The 23,721-nt window shown below is 39.3% G+C and overlaps 1 protein-coding gene across 1 annotated transcript in view; it reads left to right on the top strand.

The window, feature by feature from the left end:
• IPO5 (importin 5) overlaps positions 1–23,721 on the top strand; it is a 55,034-nt gene that overhangs the window by 9,776 nt on the left and 21,537 nt on the right. Inside the window, exons 7-22 of the mRNA XM_063304831.1 lie at positions 299–421; positions 513–633; positions 5,659–5,746; positions 6,919–7,025; positions 8,234–8,358; positions 8,444–8,533; positions 8,613–8,786; positions 8,888–9,106; positions 9,325–9,408; positions 10,882–11,014; positions 11,100–11,221; positions 11,629–11,725; positions 12,079–12,251; positions 16,479–16,590; positions 17,409–17,464; positions 20,503–20,625. Of these exons, the coding sequence (XP_063160901.1) occupies positions 299–421; positions 513–633; positions 5,659–5,746; positions 6,919–7,025; positions 8,234–8,358; positions 8,444–8,533; positions 8,613–8,786; positions 8,888–9,106; positions 9,325–9,408; positions 10,882–11,014; positions 11,100–11,221; positions 11,629–11,725; positions 12,079–12,251; positions 16,479–16,590; positions 17,409–17,464; positions 20,503–20,625 (1,947 nt within the window). The remainder of the gene's footprint in view (positions 1–298; positions 422–512; positions 634–5,658; positions 5,747–6,918; positions 7,026–8,233; positions 8,359–8,443; positions 8,534–8,612; positions 8,787–8,887; positions 9,107–9,324; positions 9,409–10,881; positions 11,015–11,099; positions 11,222–11,628; positions 11,726–12,078; positions 12,252–16,478; positions 16,591–17,408; positions 17,465–20,502; positions 20,626–23,721) is intronic.

Here is a 23,721-nt window from a genome sequence, read left to right as displayed (position 1 = left end):
AAAACTAGAGCATAATTAAAATAGATGGTGGTCTCTCCAAAAAAGTAATCATATGCAACAAGAAAAAAATACATAGAAGGACAATTATTGCTTCAGATGAATAACTGAAGAGGTGAACATTAATAGGCCTCACTTGGTGAGCATGTGCTAAAATTATATTGCCCGTACTAAGGTGAACTTTTGAGTCTGATGCTCAAATGCCTTTCTTCTAGAATCTTTCAAACTGTTGAGTAGTTTCCTCTTAAGGCTTCTGAGTCAAATTACAAGGGAAAATATATTAATTACTCTTTTTCTTTAGGCAGTAAATGACTCATGTTATCAAAATGATGATTCAGTCCTAAAGTCTCTCGTAGAGATTGCAGATACAGTTCCAAAATATTTACGTCCGCACTTAGAACCTACGTTACAACTGAGTTTGAAAGTAAGTTTGTATTTTATCACTTCAGTTTGAAATTTTTGTTAGACCTCTGGCCTTGGTTTTAGTCTTTTCCTGAAATATTTTTCAATTTCAGCTGTGTGCAGACACAAGCCTCAATAATATGCAACGTCAGCTGGCCCTTGAAGTAATAGTTACATTGTCAGAGACTGCTGCTGCTATGTTGAGAAGGCATATCAACATTGTTGCACAAGCTAGTAAGTAAGCCATTTTGGTTATTTTAGTCAAATTTAAAATATATAAAATACTTAGAGATTTTTTTAAAAAAAATTCCTTTGGATTTAAAAAGCCAAAATCCTGATGGTCAAGTATATATCAGCCATTTACTAAAACATGTAAAAAGTACCGATTCAGCTTTTTTCAAAAGACTCTAACTGTATAGCAGAGCAACCAGCTCCTCAAAGCAAGTTATGCCTAGGGCACTCTTGAAGAGAAAACATGACACTTCAATGCTTTTTAATTAAGAGGAATCCAAAACTGATGAATGGCTGACGTTGCCAAGTAGTATCCAATAGCACACATACAAGAAAACTGATATATAATAGTGATATACAAATTATAATCACACCTTAATTGCACCCATGACCACCAACACCCCAGAAATTCCTGTGGGCACCTATAACCACAGTCAAGGCTTTTAAGAGTTAACTTATTGCATACTTCTGATCGTTACTACTACTTTAGCTGTGCAGAGGCTAATTCTCTACATTGTTTAATGTTAAAGCTAAGTTTTAATCTGTTTAAAGCTAGCCAAAATCAGACATACATTGGATTGCAGTACTGAAGCAGAAAGAAGCATAAAATGTATATGGTATAGGAATATGTAAGCCTGTTGTTCGTCCATCATTGTCGATGAAGATCTCAACTCCGTTAGTCACTTTAAAACTAAATGTGTGTCCGAAGATGATTGGTCAGGCCAATTTGGGCACAGAATGTCCTGGCACAAGTTGGGCAAATGTGTAGTCACTGCAGTTGTTGCACTGATGGCTCTAGACTTGTGCCTCTTGCGCTTACGTTGTGCTTCTGCAGTGCACCTTAGTTCATAAGCTTGACAGCCGTTACGGATGAGGCCACGCCAGGTAGAGCGATTTTGTGCTAGGGTTTCCCAGGTGGTCATGTCTATGTCAAGCGACTTCAGGGAGGCCTTTAATGTACTTTTGTAATGTTTCTTCTTCCCTTCATGCAAGTGTTTTCCAGCAGAGGGTTCCCCAAAAAGAAGCTGCTTGGGTATGTGTTCATCTGGCATACAGATGATGTGACCTGCCCACCAGATCTGTGCTCTCATAGCAGTGTGTGGATTGATGGTAGACGTACTCTATAGAGAACTTCGCTGTCTGGTAGTCTATCTAGCTATCTGATGCCTAATATTTCTGCAAAGACAAGTCATGTGGAAATGATTGAGCTGTCTTGCATGCCTTCGATACACAATCCACATTTCACAGGCATACAGAAGGGTAGTGAGTACCACAGCTCTGTAGACCTTCAGTTTTGTTGCTGGGCTAATTCCTTGACATTGCCACATAGTGGAGCGCAGTCTACCAAAAGCAGAACTTGCCTTTGCTATTCTGCAGTTAACTTCTATGTCAATGGTCATCACTCTGGAGAGGGTGCTGCCAGGATACTTGAACTAGTCCACTTCCTGTAGTTTCTGCCTTTTGATTGTGATTTTTGGTTCTGTGTATGATGCATGAGGAGCAGGCTGGTGCATCACTTCAGTCTTTTGAATATTGATGGTGAGTCCAAAGTTGTCACAAGCCATAGAAAATTTGTCCATACTAACTGGCATCTCTGGCTTTGAGCCAGCATTCATGGCACAGTCATTGGCAAAGCGGAACTCTCTCAGAACAATTTCCTTCACTTTGGTAATAGCTTGAAGTTTCCTGAGGTTGAAGAGCTTTCCATCTACTCTGGCTGATTCTAACATCACTGTCCTGAAAGGCATCGTTCAGCGTGGCAGTAACCATAATGCTGAAGGAGTGTGGGTGCAAGCACACAGCCTGTTTAATACCATTGGTGACTGGGAATGCCTTAGAGGATTCTCCACCATCCAGCACTCTGGCCATCATGGAACTGGTGTACCATCTGGGACAGCTGAACTTTGACATGATCCTACACAGGCCTTGTCGGCTGACAGTATCAAAGGCTTTCATGTGGTCAACAAACGTTGTATAGAGTTCACGATTCTGCTCCTGACACTTCTCCTGAAGTTGGTGTGCTGCAAAAATCAAGTCAATAGTCCCACGACCTCTGCGGAAGCCACACTGTGACTCTGGTAGCAAACCCAGCACCAGATGAGTGACTAGACGATTTAGCAGAACTCTTTGAAGGGTTTTTCCTATGATGGAGGGCAGCAAGATTCCTTGGTGGTTGTTGCATACATTGATTGCCGTTCCTCTTGTAGAGGTATACGATGGATGCATCTTTGAGTTCCTGAGGAATGGATCCTTGCTTCCAAAAAGATTGGAATAACTCTGAATTTTTCTATAAATACAGGACCACCGACTTTGTATATCTCTGCAGGTATGGCGTCTGCCCCTGGGGCTTTGCCATTGGATAGTTTGACAGCTTCCATGACTTCAGCTAGTACCAGTGGGTCATCCATGGTGCTGTTGATGTCAACCTGGGAAATCCTGCCTATCATCTCATCGTTAATAGATGATGGTTGGTTGAGGACGGCTTCAAAGTGTTCAGTCCATCTCTGCAGGAACTGAGCCTTCTCTGTAATGAGAGTTGTACCATTTATACTCAGGAAGGGGGAACTCCTGAGAAATTGAGGTCCATAGAGAGTGTTAAAGGCTTCATGGAAGCATTTCAAGTTGTTTCTGTCAGCATACTCCTGAATTTCGTCTGCCTTGGCAGTCAGCCAGGCATTCTGCATTTTCCACAGTTTATTCTGGACTATCCTATGAGCATTGGTAAAGGCATTTTTCTTGGCAGCTGATGATAAGTCATTCTGATGGACACAATGAAGGCAATGTTTTTCGACAAGTAAAGCCTGTATCTCCTCATTATTTTCATCGAACCAGTCATGCTGCTTGCAAGTAGAGGGCCCTAACATCTTCAGTGCAGATGGATGGACAACATCCCTGAAGCATTCCCAGTCATCCTCAGCACTGCCAGCAAGATGTAGGTCAGCAAGCTTAGTTTCTGAGTCTACAGCCAGTGCTGAAGCCATGCTGGGGTTCAGCAATGGCCACATTAATTCTTTTCATGGCCTTGCTTCCTTGTGGTCGCCTCTCAGGTCTGATGTAGAACTTCATTTTTGAGACAATGAGCCTGAGATCTGTCCAACAGTCAGTACCACACATGGCCTTGGTCACTCTGACCTCCTCATCCGCTCAATCCACCAAAGTCTGTCTTCGCATGCTGGAATATCCAGCTTGTCGAAGCCATTGCCTGGTGTGTGGCTTCTATCACATGCAAACAGCCCCAGGTGATTGCTGAGTGCCAGGTGGGGACCACAGGTGGCCAAACAGCCCAGAAAGGGTGCAACATGTTCCCCTGCCAAAGGTGCTACCACTCCCTGACACCCCCTACACCCCAAATAAGGCTATAAATTTCTTCTAATCAGGAAGTATCAGTATTCTTCACATCCTTTCTGTAATTTCACATAAACCATATCCTTGTGGATGCATTAATAAAAATCAAGAGTTAATGGCTAGAACAGTTATGATAACTAATTGGCTGAAATGCCAAAATAAATTAAAATCCTCAGAGAACTGAAACATTTTTATGTTAAAAATCATGATGCTGTAAGCCTGATTTGGGCTTGGCTATGTTATGCTGATTTTAAACCTTTTTTTAGATGCTGATGTTTGGGCAATGTGCAGGGGTTATGAAAATATGTGGGTTCTACAGAGAAGATTTTTGGAGACCAGGTTTCATTACCTGCAAATTAATAATCATTTTTCCTTCTATTAAGTATGAAATACAATATTAGCAATTGCCTATTGAATTCCTGTCATGCAAATGCCACTCAGTCTATTGAAGCAAATCCTGTATGTGAGTTTGGAACTGTTAGCATGCTTGGGTTAGAGGCATTGCAACCTAATCAGATGGAGTTTTCCTTCTTCCTCTAAGTTATTTTATAGAGTTCTCACTTGCTGCTTTCTAGAGTATTCTGAAAGTAGCATGTCTGTTTAGACTATAATGATTATGTGGTGTCCAGACAGGCCCCTCCTGCTTTTAATTGGTTTCCTTTCTATGTTTATGAGCTGTTCACAATGTATCTTTCATCTGATTTTCTGGAAATCCATACAGTTCAAGGAACTGGTGCATATCCAGAAACCTAGTGATTATTTCTGTAGGGTTTGGTCACATATTTACTGTTTTTGCTATTGTTTGTTTGTTCTTTCATCCAGAACTTTCAATCTCCTTTTATTTTTTCAACATACAGCTCTTTTCAGCTCTGTAACTTTAGGTGAGAAGCCAAATATGTTCCTTCTAGCCTACCCTCCCATTCTCTTCTCATAATGTAAGTTACAAAAACATAAAGGGAAAAGGATGAATATTGGCTTAATAGCAAAGCAGCATTTTGGGTTAATAGCAAAGCAGCATGTAGCAAAGCAGCGAGACTGTATACAGACTTGCACAAATCCTATATATTCTTCATGATTTAGGCAATTGATTAATAGTAATTAAAAACAAAAATAAGTAATTACTTTGTAAAATTACGACATTTGAGAATCATTTCACTTTAACCAACTTTAAACAGCAGCTCCTAGCTAACAGGTTTTAGCTGAATCTTTTAGTCCATTAATTTCAGGGCAGTTCATCAGCAACTGCAAACACACACACACACACACACACACACAGAGAAAGAGTGCTAATATAAATGATAAAACAATAAGATTCTCAAGTGCTTGAGACCAAGCCATTTAAAATACACACATTTTTCCTCAAGTTCAGAACAAATGCTATGTAGCTTGTTCTGAGGATGGGATAAAACCAGTATGTCTTGTTCCATAGTCTGGAAAAAATGTTGGGAACATGTATGTTTTGCTCCAGATTCAAAGTACTCAGAGCATTCTGCATATCCTTATTTTACCTTACTTAGCTATAATTATTCCAAACATCAAACTGATCAGTTTTTCACAAATTGTGTCAGTACATAATGCAGTAAGTGAAAACACCACATTTCTTTTTGAGACTACTACAGGCTACATTAGCATCCAATGCACTGTTGGAAAATTTGTTAATAATCACTGTTAAATTTGTTTTAGTCCCTCAGATGTTAGCAATGATGGTTGATCTAGAAGAAGATGAAGATTGGGCAAATTCTGATGAATTAGAAGATGATGACTTTGACAGGTAAAGGTGCATATTTTAGAAATTAAACTTAAGATGCTTGATCTTTCCCAGGATTTTCTTGCACTTAATCTGTCTTGATATTTAACTCATGTCAAGGCCCAGCCCTACACTTCCAACTGGTTAAGGATTGATAGCATGGACAGGCACATTTTCTTTCTCATTAAAAAGATGTAGCTAAGAAATTCTATTGAGAGAAACAGTTGTCTGTATAGAAAAGTATAAAGTGAATCAAAAGTGAAAGCTTTTTCATACGAAGAAAAAAAATCAGCTTCCAGTTTGGTACAAAGAGGAATCCACACAAAAAAGAAATCTACCCTAGAACTCAAGGATCACATGACCCAGTTCTTTATTGTATGAAGGTCTTAACGTTTCTTTCTCCTAGTTCACTCCAAAGTTCCTGGCCACAATTCCTTTATTGCATTTAAAAGCTCTGTTAGTTGGGAAATCATACAGCAGTAGGTTGGCAATTTTGTAATTGAGGGTTTTTCAGTGGTTTTATGTTGCAATAGTTGCTGAATTGGGGAGGGTGAATTAAATTCTGCACAAAATATACAGTAGGAGACAAAGTCCAGGAACAGAATGCTGAATTGCTATTGTGGGAGAGAGGAGAGACAGAGAGTGAACATCAGATGGCTTCATCTCTAGGGTAGAGCGAGGCAAGAATTCCTGCCAGTGGGCAAATGGATTTGCCACAGGGCATGTAGTACCATAGTGATTTAAAAAGAAAATGCAAGGTTTGCTGAAGTTCATAACAATCCAAAGCAGAGTCAAAACTAAATCAGATTAGGCCACAGGAACAGTTAATATGATGAGATTAATCGGTATGGAGCTGATCCCAAAGTGGTGCAAAACAGTGGTATGAAAGCCCTCCCTCTTATAACAGAAATGCAGTTGGATACAATTCTTTATATTAGCTCCAGGAAAGCAGTGTCAGATAAGATGTATTCATTGTGCAGTGTAAGATCTTCTGCAGGCTCAGATTTCACTTAAGAAAATGGAAAGGCTAAACACAAAATATTTGCAGTGTGTTTTGATTTTAATATATCTGTGAAAAGTTTGTATTTGAAACTCTATTTACATTAAGCAGTGTTTTCTTTGAAGCAAAAGACTAAAGTATAGGAATATCAGTTGGTATCCTAGATATTGCCCTTACCGATTTTTTCAAATTTTAGCAATGCTGTTGCTGGTGAGAGTGCACTGGACAGAATGGCATGTGGCCTTGGTGGAAAACTTGTCTTGCCTATGATTAAAGAGCATATTATGCAAATGCTTCAGAATCGTAAGTAATTTTATTTTGGATTTTGAGCTGATGGTTAAATGGTTCAGGAGCTGAGCAGTTAAGAATGGGTTTACAGGTAGTCATCACTTAATGATGGTAATTGAGCCCGGAATTTCCATCGCTAAGCAATGCAGTAATAAAATGAGATGTCATGTGACTGCATCACTTAGCGATGGCAATCTTGGCAATTCCCCTTGCTGTTGTTAAGTGAATTTTACCAGTCGTTAGCCGAGCACTCACCCCAATCCAAGCCATTCCAAGCTTGGTCCCTCCCCGGACCTCAGTTAGGTAAGCTGCTGCCTTCAAGTCCCCCCACCTGCCTATCTCCCCCATCATCTCTGCCCTTTTGGCTGCCTGGCAGACCCAGAACCACACGGCTGTGGGGCTGCAAGAAGCCCCTGAGCCTCAGCACAGCACAAAACTACAACCGCCCCAGGAAGCTCCAGCTGCCCCAGCCAGCATTCGTTCACCCAGCTTCCTTTTCTCCCAGTTCCCCACACCGACCTTTTGCCTTCTTCACCCAGCCACCACAAGCGAAGCAGAAGCGCCTGGCTGCCTTTGCGGACTCCTTTTTGGACCCAGCTTCTCCGGGGAACATTTCCTCCATGTGGCTCCCTTCGGAATGCTGTCTTTGGAAGCTTATGCTCTCTTCTCAGAGCCTTTGGAAAGAGAGGGCAGCTCTCCGAAGATAGCGCATGCATGGTTGAAGTGTGTTCATAAGCCCTGTGATAGCCAGAAACTGCTCATGGGTTTTCAGCACACACTGGATTTTAGTAGCGACCATTTCAGGAAGGGTCTTTTGTCTGATTTACCAGCTGCTACAGATTTTTTCTTCTGTTTGACAGCCTTTGGAAACAGAATGTTAAAACAGGTTCTTCCTACTTTACCGTGTTCAGATCATGACTTCCATCAGTGATAAGAATAGCGTATGCATCTTTTCAAGCAGTCGGCATATAGGTCATTGATCACCTATCACGAAGGTTCCTTCCAATTCATTGAAATAGACAACCATGGCCACACTGTGCACTTCCCTGAGCCAGTTTTATTAAGCTGCCAACTGGAGTGCAAGAGAGTATAACCATTCTTCTAGTCTAGAATGGAAAAGAAACTAGCTTGAACAGATTCACGTTCTGAATAAAAATATATTCTTAGCTTCCGTATGCTTTTTTCCTGACTATTAATGCTTCCACTTAATATCTTCAATACAGCTGACTGGAAGTGCAGACATGCTGGCTTGATGGCTCTATCAGCTATTGGTGAAGGCTGTCACCAACAAATGGAGGGGATTTTGAATGAAATAGTTAACTTGGTATTGGTTTTCCTTCAGGATCCCGTAAGTTGAATGCAGTTGACCTCCTCAAAATGTATATTTCAGTGTTTTGTTTTATGATATTACTAATTAAATGTCAATATTTCAGCATCCAAGAGTAAGATATGCCGCTTGTAATGCAATTGGTCAAATGGCTACAGATTTTGCACCAAGCTTCCAGAAAAAATTCCATGAGAAGGCAAGTAGAAGGCTTTGTGATGTACATTAACAAAGTTTATTTAGGGATCTTTCACTCACGGTTGCCATCTTTGTTGTAGGTAATTGCAGCTCTTCTGCAGACTATGGAAGACCAAGGCAACCAACGAGTTCAGGCTCATGCAGCTGCTGCTCTAATCAACTTTACTGAAGACTGTCCAAAATCACTGCTTATTCCATATTTAGATAACTTAGTGAAGCACCTTCATTCCACTATGGTATTAAAACTACAGGAGGTAAGGACATTTTAAGATGATGGAATAATGTTGTATTTAAGTTACTGTTTCAATAAGACTTCAGTTCTTTAAAAAAAAGTATTTGCTGCTTTTTTTCACAGTTGATAGAAAAAGGCACCAAACTTGTTTTGGAACAAGTTGTTACATCCATTGCATCAGTTGCTGATACAGCAGAAGAAAAGTTTGTTCCATACTATGATTTGTTTATGCCTTCTCTTAAACACATAGTTGAAAATGCTGTGCAGAAGGAACTTAGACTCTTAAGAGGAAAAACTATAGAATGTATCAGCTTAATTGGCCTTGCAGTAGGCAAAGAGAAGGTAGGTATCAATTTAATTCTGTACTGTCTTCAACTCAGTAGCTGCACTGAGCTGCTTCTGTGTTTTTAATTTGAAACCATTAATTCCTGATTTTTAGCATCAGCTTTGATGCTTTAGTAATTTCAATATATTTTTTAACTTATGCTCTTCAATGCATTATTATATGGATATATGTGTGTTTAAAAACTCATAGCTTGATTTGAGTTGTGTGTTTCTAGTTTATGCAGGATGCATCTGATGTGATGCAACTCTTGCTGAAAACACAGACTGACTTTAATGACTTGGAAGATGATGATCCTCAGGTATGTCAGATAGCAGATCTTGCTGTGGTACAAGTTTCTATAACTACATATATTTGGAATAGAATTTCTAAATGAAATTATAATAATGTGATTTACCACATTTTAGTTAATTCAAGATTTTGCAATACATTTATGGTACAAATCTACATTTTCCCAAGTGACAGTACAGTTCTAATTGACATACTGCAGGAGGGCTAAGGAAAAAGTTATAGCTACTAAATAGGAATCTAAGAGCTTGCTAAGCATAATCAGGATAAGATGTTTGAAGCTTTTCTCCAAGTGCGCTCAACATCTTCCAGGCTTTTGTAAGTTCTGCAATCTCAAATTATTTTTACTTTGTACTTCTTACCTATACAGGTAGTCCTCCGTTAACTACCACTCATTCAGCAACCGTTTGAAGTTGCAACAGTGTGGAACAAGTGGTACTTAATGACTACTCGAAGTTCCAGTCATCACAGCACCCCACAGTCATGTGATTGCAACTGGCTCACACGACAGTTTTGGCTTCCCACAGTCACATGATCGTCATTTGCGACCTTCCCTTCTGGCTTCCCACAAGTAAAGTGAATGGGGAAGCCGGCAGGGAAGGTTGCAAGTAGTTTCTGCCGCTTTTTCTCCTGAAGAGCCCCCTATGGAGTATGACATCCCAGGGATCTCATACTCTGTAGCGTGCTTGCACTGCAGCATCCCCTCCCCTTCCTAGCCCGCACACACCCACCGCAGCATCCCCCACCTGATTCTGTAGTACTCACCTGCCCTCTGGCCTGCTTGCTAGCTGTCTGGGACTTGCACCTTCCAGCTAGGAGGAAATCACAAGTCACACCCACATGAGGTCCTCACTTAATGAATTTCGCTTAACAATGGCAACGGGGAATGCCGGGATTGCCGTCGCTAAACGATGTCACGTGATGTCACACTTTATGACCGCATTGCTTAGTGACAGCAATTCCAGTCCCAATTACCATTATTAAGGACACTATAGATATGCAGGAGACACCTTCACAGCTAGAAATTATTGTACAAAAATGCTTTTTACAGTTTTGATGTGATAAAATCTAATTGTATTGATACTTTTTTTTAGCAAAGTACAATTGAAATGCTTATGGGGCTTGTTCTATTATTGAGACTTACTGTTGCATAGTGACTAAAACTGATCTATGAAATTTCTTTTTCTCTTCTCATTTCTGTCATGAATTTGTTAGACTTAGCCCAACCAATTTTGGGAGGACACTAATATTTTCTAAGGCTCTTGTGAAGTTTGGAATGTGGTATTTTTGTGAGGCATTTCAGAGTGTTCAAAGTACTACGCAAACCTATATAATTTCCTTACTTTTAGTGATTTCAATATGTAGCATGAGAGTGAACTTTTAAAATAGGTTTGTTAGGGATTGGTTTTTACACATTCCAGGCTGTAATATAGCTTTATAGTCATTATTCTTGAAGAAAATGAAACCAACTGTAATTAATTTACAGATCTCATATATGATTTCTGCATGGGCTAGAATGTGCAAGATTCTTGGAAAGGAATTCCAGCAATATCTTCCTGTGGTTATGGGTCCTTTAATGAAAACTGCATCAATTAAGCCTGAAGTGGCCCTTCTTGACAGTAAGTTCAGACATTTTAATCTATATTTTTTTAGTTAGTAAGGAATGGTTCAACTCTACTAAAATTAACCTTTTTTTCTCACTAGCTCAAGATATGGAAAATATGAGTGATGATGATGGCTGGGAATTTGTAAATCTAGGAGACCAGCAGAGTTTTGGTATTAAGACTGCAGGTCTTGAAGAAAAAGCAACTGCATGCCAGATGTTGGTGGGTACTACATTAATTACATGTTTTAAATAAGAATCTGCTTCCTGATGCCCAAAATGTTTGGGAATGTCTCTCCTTGGGTTGAGGAATTGAAAGCACGTTTGAACTCTTTGAAGGGAAGTTGTTGAAACACACAATGATCTTGAGAAATGTCATCTGTTAAATTACCGTTAGAAAGAAAATATATTTTTGTATAAAAGAAAGATGTTCTTTCATTATTCATTTAGAACTTTGCAGTTCTCTTTTAAATGTACAGTATGTTCATGTTCAAATAATATTGCACAATTTGTGAAAATACATTTGTTTGTCTAGCTTATCACTTTTAACTCTACCATTTTCTTTTAAGTGTAGCTTGTCTATTCAAGATACAGCTTCCTTTGCTGAAGTAATTTATGTTTGGATTTTAGGTTTGTTATGCCAAAGAATTGAAGGAAGGATTTGTGGAGTACACTGAACAAGTTGTGAAGCTAATGGTTCCTTTGCTGAAGTTCTACTTTCATGATGATATCTTTTTCTAAGACTGTGCCATTTTCCATGATGGTTCTATGAAGTGTTAATGTTACAGATTTTAGATTTTGTTATTGAATAGTTTGGTGCCCAAATACTTTAAAATGTAATACAAGACCTAAAATAGACAACATAGGTTTGTTTTTTTTTAAGGAAAGAAAAGCACCCTCAATTTCTTTGGATTTTAATCTGGGTTAGTTAAGCAAAATTAAACTGTAACAGTTATAGTGTGTTTCATCCTTATTTGTGATTTAATATCTAATACTAGGGAGCCGAACTAGAAAAATGGGATGGTGCATTGATCCTTACATTGCTAGAAAAATGTAATAATTTCCCTTAATGAAATCAACGTGTTCGTGTGGCAGCTGCAGAATCAATGCCTTTACTTCTGGAATGCGCAAGAGTTCGTGGCCCAGAGTATCTCACCCAGATGTGGCATTTTATGTGTGATGCTCTTATCAAGGCCATAGGAACAGAACCTGACTCAGATGTTCTATCAGAAATAATGCATTCTTTTGCCAAGGTATGTATGTATGTATGTATGTATGTATGTATTTAATTTATATGGCCACCCAACTCACACATAGTGACTCTGGACAGATATAAAGTTAAAATCCACAATATAACACCCCTCCCTCACACACGCAGCAGCTACAGACACAATCAGATCAGCCACTTGATCGGCTCTGTCTCAACCTGGGGTCCCCAGCCTGCTGACAGAACCATGTCTTCAGAGCCTTTTGGAAAAGTATCAAGGTGGGGGGCCAATCTAATCTCTGAGAGAATGATGTTTCACAGGGAGGGAACCACCACAGAGAAGGCCCTTTTTTGTGGTCCCACTAGATGAACTTCCCCCATAGAAGGGACCTGTAATATACCCTGCCTCCCCACTCTGGTGGGCCGCTTAGATTTATTTCATACATGGTCCCTTTTTGATTCTGTTAATAGTGGATCTCCTAGGATCTTCAGTAAGTAGAAATAAAGTAGCATATAAATAATTATTCATAGTCATTTAGCTAACATTTATTGGCTGAATTTTTCTATCCTGTTATTCAGATATTCATTAAAGATGTGCATAATTTTAATCTTCCAACTCCCAGAATGGTTCTGCAATTTACCCTTTCTTTTGTGGCATCACAGTAGTAAAGTCCACTGCTTCATTGAACTTGACTTGGAAAAAACTTCTTTTACTGCTTCATTTCCTGACTTTTAAGGGGGGCTCCCTTGTTAGAGTCACCTCCTTTAATGAGCTCTGACTCTATCCAACTTAATTTGGTATGGCACAACACAGATTTATGCTCAAAATAGCTTTTCTACTGAAGATAGCCTCCCTTTTCATCACCAGCAGGATATTGTTCTTTAGTTTTCTCATTCATCAAATACAATCAGGACCAGAAATATTGGAACAAGGATAACTGTTTTGGCATTTGGCCTCTGTACACCACCACATTGAAGTTGAAAGGAAACACACCCAGATGGGAGCAAAGTCAGGACTTTCAGCTGTCATTCAAGGGGTTTGACAAAAGTGGGGCGCTAACCATTCAGGAAGTACAGCCAGTGGCATACACACACACCCATCATTGGTGGCTCATAAGTAATGGAACAAACCAACATCATTGCAAACATAAGGATTGCCTTTAAGACCTGGATGAAAATCCTTTGCAGTTAGTGACTGCCTGAAGTCTGGAACCCATGGACATGGCCAAATGCTGTGTTTCCTCTCTCCAGATGCTTTGCTTTACTTTTACTTTTTACCTTTACTGCAGCTGCCTTCAGCTGCTGCTTGCTTGTGGGTCTTTCTGCCTTCAGTCTTGTCTTCAGTAAGTGAACAACATGCCCTATTGGGTTGAGATCAGGTGACTGACTTGGCCATTGAAGAACATCCCACTTCTTTGCCTTGAGAAACCCTTGGGTAGCTTCTGTATGTTTTGGGTCATTATCCATCTGCAAGATGAAGCGGCGTCCTATCAGTTTGACAGCATGTGGCTGAATCTGAGCAGAAAGTATAGCCCTATACGCTTCAGAATTCATCCTGCTGCTTTTATCAGCAGTCAGGTCATCAAGGAACACCAGTGACCCGATTCCATTGGCAGCCATACATGCTCATGCCATAACACTGCCTCCACCATGTTTGACAGATGATGTGGTATGCTTTGGATCATGCGCTGTTCCTTTCCTTCTCCATACTTTTCTCTTCCCATCATTCTGGTGCAAGTTAATCTTGGTTTCATCAGTCCAAAGAATCTTATTCCAGAACTGGGCAGGCTTTTTTAGGTGTGTGCTGACAAAGTCCGATCTGGCCTTTCTGTTCTTGAGTGTTACCAGTGGTTTACACCTTGTTATGAAGCCTCTGTATTTACATTCATAAAGCCGTCTCTTGACTGTAGATGTTGACAATGACATGCCTACCTCCTCAAGAGCGTTCTTGACCTCTCTAGGTGTTGTGAAAGGGTTCCTCTTACCCATGAGAGGAATTCTGCGGTCAGTCATCCACTTTAGTTGTCTTCTGTGGTCTTCCAGGCTTTTTGCTGTTGCTGAGCTTGCCAGTTAATTCCATCTTTTTCAGGATGTTCCAAACTGTTGTCTTGGCCACTCCCAATGTTTTTGCTATCTCTCTGATGGGTTTATTTTGTTTTCTCAGCCTAATGATGGCCTCCTTCACTCGCATGGACACCTCTTTGGACCTCATGTGGAGGGTTCCAGCGAACAGCTACCAAATGCAAATGTACCACTCAGAACCACCTCCAGGCCTTTTATCTGCTTGATTGGTCATGGGGTACCCAGGAAACAGGCCACACCTGGCCATGCAGCTGCTTGTCAGCCATTCGTTCCATTACTTATGAGCCACCAACTATGGGTGTTTGTGTATGCCACTGGCTGTACTTCCTGAATGGTCAGTGCCCCACTTTTGTCAAACCCCTTGAATGACAGCTGAAAGTCCTGACTTTGCTCCCATCTGGGTGTGTTTCCTTTCAACTTCAGTGTGGTGGTGTACAGAGGCCAAATGCCAAAACAGTTACCCTTGTTCCAATATTTCTGGTCCTGACTGTATGTTAAAAATAGAATTCTTTTTTTTTTTAAGTAGCTGTTGAACATTGCCTTGTATGTGGAATAGCCATTGTTAAAAGTTTCCATTTTATGAAGGTGATTTTGCTTTTCTGCCCAATGTTTTTTTCCAAAAGGATGACCTCATTAATTATTGTGCCAGTTGCTGAAGTCACCTCACAATTCAATTAAGGGACATTCATCCAGTGTAGTATCAGCATCTATGACTTTTTTACATTTAGTAATCTATGCCTGGGCAAATGCTGTATTTGACTGTCAGTAGTACGTGCAGTCCTGTTCTAACCATCTATTATATTCCTACCAGTTATCCTTTGTTTTTATTATTATAATTATATTTTCATCCCACCTGTTATATATATATTTTGGTCAACTCAAGGCAACAAACATACCTAATATTCCTGCCTCCTATTTTCTCTACAACAACAACCCTGTGAGGTAGAGTGGGCTGAGAAAGAGTGACTGGCCTAAAGTCACCCAGCTGGCTTTCATGCCTAACAGATGAAAGAATTCACAGTTCCCTGATTTCTAGGCCAGCACCATAACCACAATATCAGTCTGGCAGTTAGATGAATGATATGCAAAGAAATCATCAGGGATTATATGAAACTATAATATATGCTTTCATACAATTCACATTCCATCCCTGTTAAAGGTATTTTCCCAACTGCAATGCAGTTAGGCAGTTATGGCAGTATATACAATTTTGAGCAGGATGCACAGGAGGCATATATGTGTGCGTAGCTGTAAAGACAGAGGCAAGTTTCTGCAAAAAATCTCAGATATAGAAGTTTCCAAAAATATATATATATGAATGCATAGGTTGCCTCTTGAAGAACCATGATTTTAAATAAAGTTGTGGAAATGTTTCCCTCTCCTCACTCCACTAGAATTTCTGTTTGCTGCTGAATCTGAATGCCACTTACCAAAAAGGCAAATTTCTAATCTTGTCCCCTTACATGTAAAGAAAGGGAGGAAGAAAACATGAAGTAACTGCTACTTCCTGATCTTCCAGTTCTTGAATAGAGTCTTCATCTTGGAATTTTTACCTGTGGATAGAACAGTGTTTATCAATAGAAAGTACTAGATCTGTGCATGTAATTCTACTCCATACAGATGTGATCAGTCGTTCTATGTGTATTCAATTGAAAAGGGGTAAATATTGCCTTACTTAAAGCCTATGTCCTTCTATTACTGAAAACGGGGTTCACTGCAACACGTTAGAGGGAAGCTACTTTCTTTTTGATTATTTAATTTTTTGCCACCCAATAACAGAAGTTCTCAGTGTAGTATACAAAAAAATAGCTCAATCTTGCAAGATCAAGCTGCCTTTTTATAGTAGTTAGTTAGTTAGTTAGTTAGTTAGTTATATATCCCGCCTTTATTATTTTTATAAATAACTCAAGGTGGCAAACATATCTCATATTCCTTCCTCCTTCTATTTTCCCCACAACAACCATTCTGTGAAGCGAGTTGGGCTGAGAGAGAGGGACTGGCCCAAGGTCACCCAGCCAGCTTTCGCGCCTAAGGCGGGACTAGAACTCTCAGTCTCCTGGTTTCTAGCCCAGCACCTAACCACTAGACCAAACTGACCAAACTTAGTTATAAGAGATGCAAGAAATTACAGTTGTAGAAATAGTTACTGTTAAATATGTTTTCAAATTAATGATGAATGTTATTTCTTTAGTGTATTGAAGTAATGGGAGATGGCTGCCTAAACAATGAACATTTTGAAGAACTTGGAGGAATATTGAAAGGGAAATTAGAAGAGCACTTTAAGAATCAAGAATTAAGGCAAGGTAAATCAATTAAAAATTGCTGGATATCAAATTAATATGAATCTCAGGGCAAGAGTTCTAAAACAAATGTTTATCCTATCAAATTGCAGTGTTTCTCTACAAGAAACAGAAAATTTAAAATACCAAATACTCAAAAAAGTATGATAGATCACATCCAGGGTTAAAATAACAAACTGTGGACAATTCAGAAGTTCTTCCAAACACATTTTGAAATTCTCAGTCCTATCTTATCTCAACATTTCACAAAAAAATTAGGAATAAATGCAAGATATAGTTCCTCCTTACTTACACTAGAGCTAAGCAGAAAGGGATTATTAGTTAACCGATAGCTTTGTGATTTTCAGTAGAATAACCAGGTATTGTGATATGTTTTTAAAAGTCTCTTTCCCTGGCACCCTTCTGTTATATTACTGTAATGAAGAAAAATTTTAGTAGGTTATTAGGTGTGTGGGAGCACATTTCAGTTTTAGTACTCAAAATAATTTTGGGGGCATTTTTATTTCCTGATTTTATATCTATATATTATCTTCCCTGTCTGTCTGTCTTTTGAACCAAACTAGTTTCAAAAGTTGAGGAGGTCCTACAAATTTGAACCTATCTCTTACAGTTTTACCCAGGATAGCTGCCAAACAATATCTAACTTGTCCAAAACTGTCTCCATAGCTTTTTTTTTTTTTTTTTTACAGAAACTCCCTTATTCCCTAGGTTGGTCTACCAAATAATTCCCCTCTGCTCCTTTTGTATACTTTTCTTACAGCAAGCCTGAATAGTTATGAAAACAGCTGTGCTAATCCATTAACAATTTACTTTTTAATTAGTGAAAAGGCAAGATGAAGACTATGATGAACAAGTTGAGGAGTCCTTGCAAGATGAAGTAAGGCACTTATTATTTGTTCATTGTTGACAATATAATGGTTGAAATAATATAATTTCATATTATATACTTGAAAATATGTTGATTTGAAAGTTACACAACTTTCTAACACTTTGCTTATAAGTATTGCGTTTCTACGAAAATTCCTTCATACGGTTGAAACCAGTGTATATGTCAGTAGTGTCAGCTGTTCAGCAAAAAAAGGAAAAGATTGTCCTGATTCTCTCAGATATAATTCAAAATGTTCATCTCAAGCCTAAAAGTAGATGAATTTATAACCAAACTTGATTTGGGACTATTGAAGAATGTGTAGTCTTTCTTGCAAGATTACCAATAATGGCAATTGATGGCAGACAGTTTTTCTCAGTTCTAGATTTAGTCTAAATAACAAACTTAAAGAAAAATCATCCAGATTTTTGAGTCAGTTTGGAAAGGCTGGTCCCCATTCCATTTAATCATTGCTTACCCAATCTTCCCACAGAAAATTAGGGATACATGGTCATGTGTAGCTGTAATTTTTCTATCATATATTGAATGCTCTTAATAGCTCACGGTCAAGCTTCAAACAGATCCTTCACTTCAACAAAGCTTCAAATACAGCAACCCATTGAAGCTTCTTTGTTCAGCAGTGTGGCTCCCTCACTTCTCACCCTGAAGCAAAGGGAACATATTGTTTCACTTTATTCTGCTTCTGAATAGCCAAGCTCGTACTACAGCAGAAGAGCTTCTTTTGGCAAGTGTTTTGCACCAGTCATCTCCTGAAAAGTGATTGACAGAGTCCAGCAGCAGAGAAAAGGTCCTTGCATGTCACTTAATTATCCCAGCTTCTGGACAGTTGATGAGTCATGGAGAGAGTCCAGAGGTGTGCAAAGACATGTCATAGTGGAAGAAGGCAAATGGCATAATACTAAAAGGCCTTTCAAGGGCACTTTTTCTTTAGCATTGTCCAGAATGCTTTAGCCTGGGCAGCTTCAGAACATGCTGCAAGATTACCTGCAGTGTGCATGAAGAAGCCCTTTTGGCTGAGTGCCTTCAATGAATTCAGTGCACCATTCCAGAGCTGCCCAGCTTGGAAGCATTTCTGTCAGCACTGTGGGAGAAGGCTGAGAAGGGTCTTCAGCAAACATTGGCACAAAACTATTGGAAGCCACCAGAATCACTTCATCTAAGTGAATTGAGTAGCTGTTTTGCTTCAGCAAAGCCAATCAAGTCACTTCCATGGTCTAATCATTCTGTTGAAAGGAATCTTAAGTCACTTTTCACAGGCCTCATTATTCTTCCTGTTGTTCTTAGGGGCCCAGTCCTGGAGAATTGAGTCATGTGGAACCTAAAATTTCACTTGTTAAGGAAAATTATACTTTCCTCTAGGGAATTTCATAAAGTCCAATATAGTAGGAGATGTCATTTCAACAATATCTGGAATGTCACAGATTATTCACCCTTGCTATAGCCTGTGCAGAGTTAGTGTAGCTGCCATATTCACACCTGAAAAATAATTTGTCTGCAGAAGCAGCAGAACATGAAATACACACCATATAGGGCTCTACTTGAGCAAATCAATTAAAAAATGTTGGTGCGATCTCCACTGTCATAACTGTGCCGCTCTAACATGTAATAAAACTAGATAATCTGAATAGCACTTTACTTGCTGTAGAGATCTTTATTATAAATTTATAATAGGATGATGAATAGAAAGCAAGAAGTGAGGAATTTCTCATTTTCAAGCATTGTGTTGGGAAAACCTGTCCTGATTACCAGGAAACACACTGAGGCGAGGACTTGGTCTCTAATATTTATTAGTAGTACTTAACAAGAATCCTAACAAACTGAGAAAGCGTGGGAAAACCCAGCCATATAAACCCCAAAGGTTAAGGCGGTCCCGATCTGTGTCTCTCTGAATGGCTGAACAGTTCCTCAGTGCTACGCATGCGCTTGACAGTCTGGGTGAGAGCCCCCTGCTCGCCATCCTTACTCATGACAAAACCAGTGGGAATAACAATCGGTAGTTTCAGAACCATCTCTGTCCTTGACTTCTTCACCCCATGGATCAGTCTAACTCAACAACCACATAGGCCTTATGGCAACTGGAATACAAGCAATTTAACTCTCCACCTTCTACCAAGCTAATTGATATTTTTGTGCTCACAAAATGCCCCCCTCCATCATAATCCTCTAATTGTAACTGGCCCCCTTAAGATAAAGATAAAGCAACCTATTAAACCATCTGTTTTGGAGTTCCTGGCTTTGGCACCATTCATTACCCCAAGGCTCTACCAGTGTAGGTCGTTCCTTCTGCATTATCATTTCTGCTAAGCCTCCTTACCTGTCAACCTTATCAGGTAGACCAGACAAGAAACACAACCAGATGAGCTAATTCTACTTTATTGTAAGGCTACATTAACAGAATCTTGCAAGTCAGAAAGTACAATTCTCCTCCTGTCTCCTTTACACCTGAGAAATCAGGGAGGGTCTCTTTTGAGCCTCTTGCCTTGCCCAGTTTCCAGCTGCGGACTATGCCATCTCTTATCTGATCATTCCCTGGGCAGCATCCCTGGGCCCAGTTTCCCAAGGTTATTCCCACATACCATTACATTACCCGTCCAATCCTGAGGAGGTTGGTACAGCTTTGGCTCTACCTTGGAAGAGCAGAGAAAGGATTCCACTCCTACGGAGAATGCAGGATGTAAACATTCTTAAATGTTCTTACTACGAATTCTGCCTTATTTGGGATCAGTAAACCAGAAGCCTGAATAGATTGTCACATACAACTTTCCATTTTTAATTTGTTTTATTTGCTTATGGGATGTGCAACATGGGAACAAAGTCATAAGCATACCGCTTATCAAAACAAAAAAGATAAGCACTCATGTAAAAGCAGCATTATAAACCTGAAATACTCCAGCTGGCCCATTTGTCAGTTCTTTGTTTCTCTCAAGAAACACAGAAATTACTTTAAACACTAAGTTTGTGAAATGTATAACATTTAAGAGTTACAATTATTTTGTACTGATCAAATTCCACTTTTTTTTCTTTATCAGCATGACAGTGATGTCTACATTTTGACTAAAGTTTCGGATATTTTGCACTCAATATTCAGTAGCTACAAAGCAAATGTGTTACCATGGTTTGAACAGCTGTTGCCACAGATTGTCAACTTAATTGTAAGTAGCCTGAATTCAGCAGTGAAGTGCCACTTTAAGACCAGTAGGAGAAGAAAAAGAGAGCTGCGTGCATGGGAGTGATACTTAGCTGTTTGTTTATATTGGTTTGCCATTCATTTTTATTTTGTACTGATGCCATCAATGCAAAGTGGGCCTTGGATGTGCACAAAACCTACCATGCCAGTAGCAGAACATCGCAGACAACTTTGGAATGTTCCATTTCTTCTCTGGATCAGGCCATTTCAAGAGTGATCTGGCAGTTTTCTGGAAGAAAAATGTGTCCCCTGTATGAAAAAGTATTAGATGATAAATTAATCTCCTGAATGAATGGATGGAAAGTGGGCATAAGGAAAGATGATATGGAAACTGCTTGGAATAGAGAAAAAGAAATGTTACGGGGTACTATACAAGTGTGTGGAGTTATGCTAAGAAGAATTATGAAAAAGAATGCTTGGGAGAATTATAAAGTGAAAAGTTGTGGATGCATGTAAGAAAATGATTGCTGCAAAAATGAGGATGAAAGAAGATATTGTCTAATACATACATTGAGGAAAATGTAGCAAAGAATATATAACCAGAGAGAGCAAGAAAGGGTTAAGAAGAATCAGACAATGCAGAACAGTTTTGATGGAAATAAAACATGATTTTTGAAGTGGATAAATAAGGTCAAAGAATCTCCAGCAGAGTGAGTGGAATTTAAAATAACATTAATGAAGTTATTTGAGATGAAACTGAAGTGAAGGAATGCTGCTAGGAATACTTCAAAGATTTGTATGAGAATGATAGTTACTGTATATGTTGAAGACTGATTGCTATAAATGTTAGACTCCAAGAGATAAAAGGAAGTCATAAATGCTGTGAGAATGTTGAGAAATGGTATAGATGCAGATTTTATTGGACTAGAGATGATTTATTTATGGCATGGCTGTATTACTTGCTTAATATGTATCTGAAAACTACATCCATAGCTCATTGTTAGAAGAATGCTGTTATTTTTCTCTTCTATAAAGGAATGAATGAATAACTTCATTGATTAGTCAAATGACCATATCAGAAAGTTGGGCATCAGCCACTATAAAATGTGGTACCATAAAACATCTAAAAACAGTAAAATTAACTAGAATATACTATGTTGAGATAAAATATGATAAAATACAGTAAGATAAAATAGAGATAAAATTGTAAGATAAAGATGTAAGATGAAAATGCAGGATGTGATAAAACAAGTGATAAAATACAGAAACAATGTGAGTTAAAATGAATTTGTCACCTTTACATGCCACCCCAATGCGTTCTATAAATTGCATTCTCAATTGGACACCCCTAACTATAAACTTAACAGTTCTATTGACCACATACGTATCTGTGCCCTGGAAGAAGTAACAGTCTTTTGTTACGATCCCAGTATGTGGTTCTGTCAGTTAGTGTCTGAAGGTACTGAGCCCTTGCTGGGGCATATAGTTGGCAGTTAAATAGGACATGTGCAATGTCTTCTACTTCAGGTGCTCCACAAACACATGTCCTCTCAAGGTAAGGCATTTGGTGGAATCGTCCGTATTTGACCATAGAATCTACCTGCTCAAATCTTGCTCTAGTAAGAGTTATCCTGTGGTATTGCATCAGACCCATTATCAGATATTTTCTATTTGAAAGGACAGTTTATTCTTGGCCAGCCATTTCGACGACCTATTGTGTGCAAGTGACTCAATGTCTGTTTGGGCATTAACATCTGAGACTCTTTGTTTGAATATTGCCTTGGCCTGGCCTCCGGCTGAAAGTAAGTATTGTGATGAAAAGCTGAGGAATGCAATAGTTTGGAGGACTTGGTTGATCCATGTGGAGGGTTGAGGTGTGCCCATCTGTTCTTCAAGGCACATTTTTGGTAGTCTATCATGTTCCATTGGGAGAATTCTCCACCAGTAGTTGAAGACTTTGGTTACTGATAGACTGTAAATGGAATGGGTGCCTGTTTCAGCTCTTACTGCTGCTGCAGGTGTATTCCTGTTGGTCCCCAGAATAGTTCTTAAGAAGCGTGCTTGATTTTGTTCAAGTAAGGAGGCCTTTGATAGGCCCCACAATTCGGCACCCTATGTTAGCACTGGTACACTTGTTGCCTTGTGGACCTTCAGAATGGAGAGCAGAGAGCAAGGGTGGTTGTAGTTGAGTGGTTTAATTAGTGTTTTAGAACTTGCTGTGGCCTTTGCAGAACTTTGCTTGTAATGATTAGCCCAAGGCCCTGTATCTGTAAAAACCACCCCTAGATATGAAAAAGAGTCTATTTGTTTTATAGGCTCCCCATCCAAGTGCCAATTGTATTTGGCCCATCTTTTCCCAAAAACCACCACTTTGGATTTGGACTTGTTAATGTTTAAGAAGTTTGCAGCGCAGTAAGCACCAAATTTCCCCATCAGTCTTCTCAGGCCTACTTGGCAATGTGCCATCAAAACCATGTCATCTGCATACAAGAGGATATTGATATGTCTGTTGAGGATCTTTGGCATGTGGGCATCCGTAGAACAGAGAAATCCTGGGATGTCGTTAACATAGAGATTAAACATCGGGGCCAAGATACATCCTTGTCTGACACCTTTGTGGGTGGGTATGCTCTGTGTAAGAGAGCCATTGACTCTGGTACGGACTTTCAAGCGTGTATTTGTGTAGAGGGCCTTTATCAAATATAAAAGTCTAGGTTCCATATTTAACTTGGCCAGCTTTTTCCATAAGATACCTCTATTTATGGAGTCAAATGCCACGCTAAGATCAATAAAAGATGTAAACAGGTGCCTTCCATCAGTTGTATATTTAGTGATAAGATGGTGTAAAACAAAGCAATTGTCTATTGTGGAGTGCCCATGTCTAAACCCAGCCTGTTCTTCCACTAGTATATTTTTCTCAATTGCCCAGTCCTCTTATTTTTTTCAGGAGGTGTTTTGCATACATCTTAGCTATCTTCCTTGTCTCCTTTTTTGTGTATGGGAACTATGATGGAAAGTTCCCATCCTGCTGGAATATGGCCAGTGTTGTCTATGTATGTAAAGAGTCCTGCCAATAGTGGAGCCCACCAGTGTGTGTCCTGAAAAGTACTGGTGGTAGGAA

This window comes from Candoia aspera, chromosome 5 (genome assembly GCF_035149785.1).
Source record: "Candoia aspera isolate rCanAsp1 chromosome 5, rCanAsp1.hap2, whole genome shotgun sequence".
NCBI classification, from domain to species: domain Eukaryota; kingdom Metazoa; phylum Chordata; class Lepidosauria; order Squamata; family Boidae; genus Candoia; species Candoia aspera.
The sequence above is the reverse complement of the archived record's forward strand: the minus strand, read 5'-3'. Positions and strand labels throughout refer to the sequence as shown.